The 5,825-nt window shown below is 44.0% G+C and overlaps 1 protein-coding gene across 1 annotated transcript in view; it reads left to right on the forward strand.

Annotated features, from left to right (window-relative positions):
* The window catches only part of cebpg (CCAAT enhancer binding protein gamma), a 6,532-nt gene extending 812 nt beyond the window's left edge, over nucleotides 1-5,720 (forward strand). The window contains exon 2 of the mRNA XM_023408539.2: nucleotides 946-5,720. Within this exon, the coding sequence (XP_023264307.1) occupies nucleotides 1,049-1,540 (492 nt within the window). The 5' untranslated portion in view covers nucleotides 946-1,048 and the 3' untranslated portion in view covers nucleotides 1,541-5,720. The remainder of the gene's footprint in view (nucleotides 1-945) is intronic.
* Nucleotides 5,721-5,825: the final 105 nt, after the last annotated feature.

Raw genomic sequence — 5,825 nt, forward strand, 5'->3', positions numbered from 1 at the left:
GGGGGGTGTTCCTGACTGATGGATTGAGGTCAGCTGAGAATCTGCAGAGCTAACTGCAGATGTGAAAGAAGGGATGTCATTGGTTCCTTCACAGCCTGACAAGCAGAGAGAGCTGGCATGATCAGGTGATTAATCAATTAACTGATCAACAGAAATGAGAAGTATAAATCTGAAACTGAAAATAATAATAAATACGATTTTTAATATCGTGCAGCCCTAATTTGGATATTGCACGTGACCATATTGTGATTTTTAGTTATAGTTTGATTGATTTTGCAGCTCTACAGCAGATCAATCGATTACAGTAATAACCGAGTTGCTGCCCTAAAGATTTCATGATCATAGTCTATTGTAGAGATCTACTGTAATATTGTTGTGTGGTCTCTGAACAACTACGGATCTGTTGGCAGAATATTCCTAATTATATTTTCATGAGTTTATAATCACCTGATACTAAGAATCGTGTCTTCGTTAGCTTCATATTTACACAGGGAGCAGCCATGTTGCACCATGTTTCTACAGTAGCCCAGAACGGACAAACCTACCACTGTTTCTAAAGAGGGACTTTCAACGTATCTTCTCCTTCACGCTTGGAAAAGGAGGGGTCAGGGGAAGGGGAGGGGGGGGGGGCACTCCACACTCGTCCTTTAACGGTTAATCTGCTGCTTATTTTCAGTCCCAGCTGGCGTCTTTAAATGTCTTGTTTTGTCCGAACTGTCCTGAACATGTTGAGTTTACAGGTCTGTGTCTGAACAGGTGGCGTATTAAATATTTATAGATGTATTAAACTCGTGTTGTCTCAGTAGAGTAGATGTGCCTGAAGGTTTTTACTCATAACATTAGAGGAAACAAATTCAGGACGATAAAGTCAAACCTGCATCATATCACTACAGAGTGTGTCGGCCTGTGATTGGTCAGTTAACCTGTTCCTCTCTCGTCCTCAAGGGTCTGTCCAGGTGAACCATCTTCTTCTTCTTCTTTCCCTTTTTCATCTCTACACCTGAGGAGACTCTGGACGGAGATCAGCACCTGCAGGCAGCACATCCAAATGAGCAGGCCGTCGCAGCCGAAACTAACCACATCTGACCACAACGGCGTGAGCGTCATCCAGAGTCAGGCCCACGCCTCCTCCTCCTCTCTTTCGGCGGCTGTAGCCGGACTGCAGCAGGTCCCCCAACTCGTTCCCGCCAACTCTTCAGCCGGAGGCGGCAAGGCCCTCCCCCCCAGCAAGATGAAGAAGCCCCCAGCAGACAAGGACAGCGAGGAGTACCGCCAGCGCCGCGAACGCAACAACCTGGCGGTGAAGAAGAGCCGCATGCGTAGCAAGCAGAAGGCGATGGACACGCAGCAACGCGTCAACGAGCTGAAGGAGGAGAACGAGCGGCTGGAGGCCAAGATCAAGCTGCTGAGCAAAGAGCTGAGCGTGCTCAAAGACCTCTTCCTGGAGCACGCCCACAACCTGGCCGACAACGTGCAGCCGCCAGCGGGCGCCGAGGGCTCCAGCCCCGCCCCTAACAATGCCTCCACCAATGGGCAGTGAGGGCGGGGCCACGGGGGATGTTTGGTATCTGCAGCTTTTCTGGAAACTTTGGAAACATGGCGTCACATCTTCACGGCTTTTCTTTGGTTTATTAGTTCTTTTCTCATTTTTACTCCTTAACGACACATTTACCAAAATGTCCATCGAGGTCCTGGAAAACCTGGAAAGTTCTGACAAATAAAAACAGAAGCCAGGGTCCGGAAACGTCATACAGATCTATGATTATAGTATCGTATGAAGTTTTAATTTATTGAATCAGTTTTAAAAGACTTTTAAAGTGAAAACCAGCCACAGAAACTTTTCAAATTCAAACTCTGTCCTGGAAAAGTTCTTGAACTTTGGCCTGTGACAGAAGGTGAACCTGACCCAGGGTTGAAAGGTCACGTCGTGTTATGGATTGACTGATTGATTGGAGAGATGTGAACTCCAGTAAGAACTCACCTGCAGTGACACTGGACCAGCGTCTCCTGAGCTTCCTCTTCCTGTCGGCTGGACGTGGACGCCGCAGGACGAGACGTTTGACTCTGCGCCTCCTCAGCTGCATATGACGGTGTAAATTCTTAAATTCCCTTTTTCTAGGATGTGTATTTTCTTCTGTCGTTCTGCAAAGAGTTTTTGACAAATGTCTAGTTCACAAAATCTAATGAGAGAATTTCTAAAGTCGTTCACTACATGTTGATGTTTAAAGGATGATTCTGGTTTTTAAGCCAAAATGACACATTCTTTTAAGACTCAGTATAAATACTTCATGAACTTTTGATACTCTCCATAAACTCCTTTAACTTCACTGAACAATATGTGTAAATACAGAAAACATCAGAATTGTCCTTTTAGCAGTTTGTTTTATTACCAGAGTCTCACTGTTCATGTTTGTGTCTGAGTCCGTTCTGCAGAGACGAGACGGGTGTTTGATTTACTGCCTGGGTCACCCTGTCCTATCTGTGGCTGCCGCACCTGCAGGTCAACTCACCTGAGTGTGGGCCTTAAACAGGTGTCCTGGAAAACCTGGAATACTTTATTCTATATTTCCGAGGATGAGAGAGAAACAGAGCTTCCTGTTTTTACTTTGAGCTGATGATGAAGTTCATCATGATCTTTCTAATCTGAGTCTGAGACCTCCTCCAGCAGGTCACATGATTAAGTTCTTTCCAAATTTATATTTTTCAACGATTTTTCTCGAATACGTTTCTGAAATACTGGAAAGTTTCACCTCTTTAAGTCTCCAATCATTTTTCATTTGACACAATGTGGAGGTTATTTCCCAGAAACCCGTGACATATTAAAACGAGGCTTTGAGTCATTAATAAAAGTCCTGGAAAAGGATTCTGTTAAAGAGTGAGAGACCTGGTCAACCAGCGGCCGTTTGTACAAACACTTAAGTTTTCTACTTACGGAGAAATTCAGTTCTCTTGCACAGACTCTTAAAGTGTTCCCTTAGTTAAGAAGAAAAGAAAGTTGTCTACAGCAGCGAAAGAGATTTTACAGTGTTAAAATTCTACTGTTTCCATGGAGACCATTGATTTGCGACTTCACCATGGTGACCTGTGGTCGCTAAGCTCTTTTAGTGCAACAGTTTGACTGACTTTAGTGATTCCTGAAGTTTAAGACGGAGATAATGAGAAAAATACTTCAGTGACATTTTAAGGAGAAAACTTAAGGTGTTTGTTTTAAAGAAACTTTAAGTCAGACTTTAAGGAAAATCTTAACTTAAGGTGTTTTGTGCAGCTGGCCCCAAGTCTCTCTAGGAAAACCACACTGAGCTGTGTCTCATTAAAATCATCAATCAATCGATCAATCAGTTCTGCGTTGTGGTTGAAAAGCTGTTTGGATCAGATTTATTGATTTAGTTTCAGCTCATATTTCTTTAGTGTCACTGACGTCACTGCAGGAGAAGACAGACTTACAGCGACTGAATCTCTGTGACATCACAGGTCTGACTCAGAGCTCTCACAGCTGGAACCAGATGTTCTCCCTGTTGAATCCACAGCCACAGATGTGACAGTCAGACCCAGCTGTGTTGCTGCGGAGCTCCACCCCCCACCTGGTGGAGAGTTCTGACAGGTGTGTGTGTGTGTGTGTGTGTGTGTGTGTGTGTGTGTGTGTGTGTGTGTGTGTGTGTGTCCAGACACCTCAGCTTTAATTAAATCCAGTTTTAAACCGGGGCCAGGTCGTTAGCCGTCTGCTAATGAGATATGAGCAGATCTGGACAGGCCCCCCCGCCCTGTCAGCACGCAGCATGCCGCGCAGGGGGGCGGGGCCGCGGCGTGTTGCTATCAGGTGTTATAATTAAGAGCTTTCTGCGGGTGTGGATCTGTCTTCACCTCCTGCAGGAATGTTGTTGTGTCTGATCCTGCTGCTCCTCCTGATCCCGCCACGTCCCCGTCAGGCTGCGACACCGCACACGCCGCTGATGATGTCATACACAGACACTGTCAACAATCCAACAGTGTTTGTTTACGGACGGAGTCTGACTCTCCTCAGGATTCAAACCTGCAGCTCCTTCAGAAAATCTTTCTTCTGGTTTTAACACCTTAAAGTTTTTACTTCACACTTGAGACACCTGAGGTTTAATTTCTCGTTAGCTGAGGGAGTTACTGAAGGACGCTGTGAGGAATCTCTGAAAGGTTTCCTTAGTTTAAAAGTTGGTTGATTTTACAGCAGTAAAGTTGTTCTGCATCACTCGGGGTTTCTCTTCCTGGGATGAGTTCATCATCTTCCTTTGTCACCAGAAACTCAGACATGTTTCAGTTAAGATACAGTCAGAGGAACCTTTAGTTTTTCCCCTTACCTTTGGTCTTTAAGGTGTTTCAGCGTAACTGATTTTAAGTGATTCCCTAAGTTTAAGACAAAGATAAGGAGAAAACCTTAAATACTCAGGTGAACACTTTAAGGAAACCTTGAGGATAAAACCTTACGGGTGTTTTGTGTATTTTAAGGAAACATTCACTCAGACTTTAAGGACTTGGATGTGTTGTCGTGTCTTCATCCATCAGTCTTCAGTACAAACACGTGTTGGTCGTTGTGGTGTTTATCCTGAGACATGAGCAGCTCTGACACCGTGACACTGTCCTCAGTGAGGTCCTCAACATGTGTGTTTAAATTCACTCATTATTAAAGTGCAGTTCGTCTTTAATCAGATAAATGAGATAAAAACATGAGACTCTTCCTGTCTCAGCTCAGCAGGTTACTGCAGGTTTCAGATTTGGTCCGTCTCAACTCCTTTTCACAAAACACGTTAGCCTCTCGAAAATTCAAGATGGCCGCCATTTCTGGCAAGGAAATGTTTTTATTTTTGCAATGAGTTCATCCATTATTTTCTCATGAACAATCCAGGTGTCAAATCTTTTCAACAATGAAGAAGGGGAAAAGCTCGCTAACTAGCCTAGCAATATCGAGTTAGCTAGCGAGCTAATGTTGAGACGAGTAGACTGTGGACTCGTACAGAACCTTTGGTTCTCATAGTAAATGATTTGTAAATACATTGTTTCATATTTAATATTTCACATCAGATGTCATAAATTGCACAAATGAAGAAATATCCGAGTTGTGAATTCGACATCCTCAGTCTAAAATATGAGATTAAAATCCAAGGTCATTGAAATCCGTCTGAGGGGAAACAAATGTTTCCTGTGACAGGAACGGCGGCCTGAAATTTCAAGAGTCTCATGGGATTTTTAACTGTTAAATGCGTTTCACAGTTGTAAGATTATTGCAGTTATCTGATGTTTGAACCTGCTCAAACATGATGATGATGATGATGATGATGATGATGATGATGATGTTGAACATTGTTGAGATATTTTAAAAATGACTGGAGCAGCGCTTTAAACAGCTGAGCTGGAGTGTGACTCACTGCTGTGGATCTCTGGTATCAGTAGCTCAGAGTCCGTGTGTGTGTCCGTGTGTGTGTCCGTGTGTGTGACAGTGTGTGTGACCGTGTGTGTGTCCGTGTGTGTGTCCGTGTGTGTGTTTACATTGTTTGAACTGTCAGAAACGTGTTGTCATGGGAATGTTTCCTGCTCGCCGATTACAGCCTTCATCTTTTTCACTTTTCTATCATCAGTTTTTCTACACGTCTCTTCCAAACAGCAGCATGTTTATAGAGAAGTCTTTGCATGGGGGGGGGCACTGTGTCAGAATAAAAGAAACAGATGAGAGTCTGTTGTTTCCTGTAAAATAACCGGATGTGTCGGGTGTTTGTCGTTTGCTTGGGTCTGAATGTTGCTGGGCAGCATTTCTCTGTCACTGTCACTCAGCTTTTTTATATCACAGGAGTCGGGGGAGA

Source organism: Seriola lalandi, unplaced genomic scaffold (genome assembly GCF_002814215.2).
Source record: "Seriola lalandi dorsalis isolate HSWRI2012SDOR001 ecotype SW California unplaced genomic scaffold, Sedor1 jcf7180002054366, whole genome shotgun sequence".
Classification (NCBI taxonomy): domain Eukaryota; kingdom Metazoa; phylum Chordata; class Actinopteri; order Carangiformes; family Carangidae; genus Seriola; species Seriola lalandi.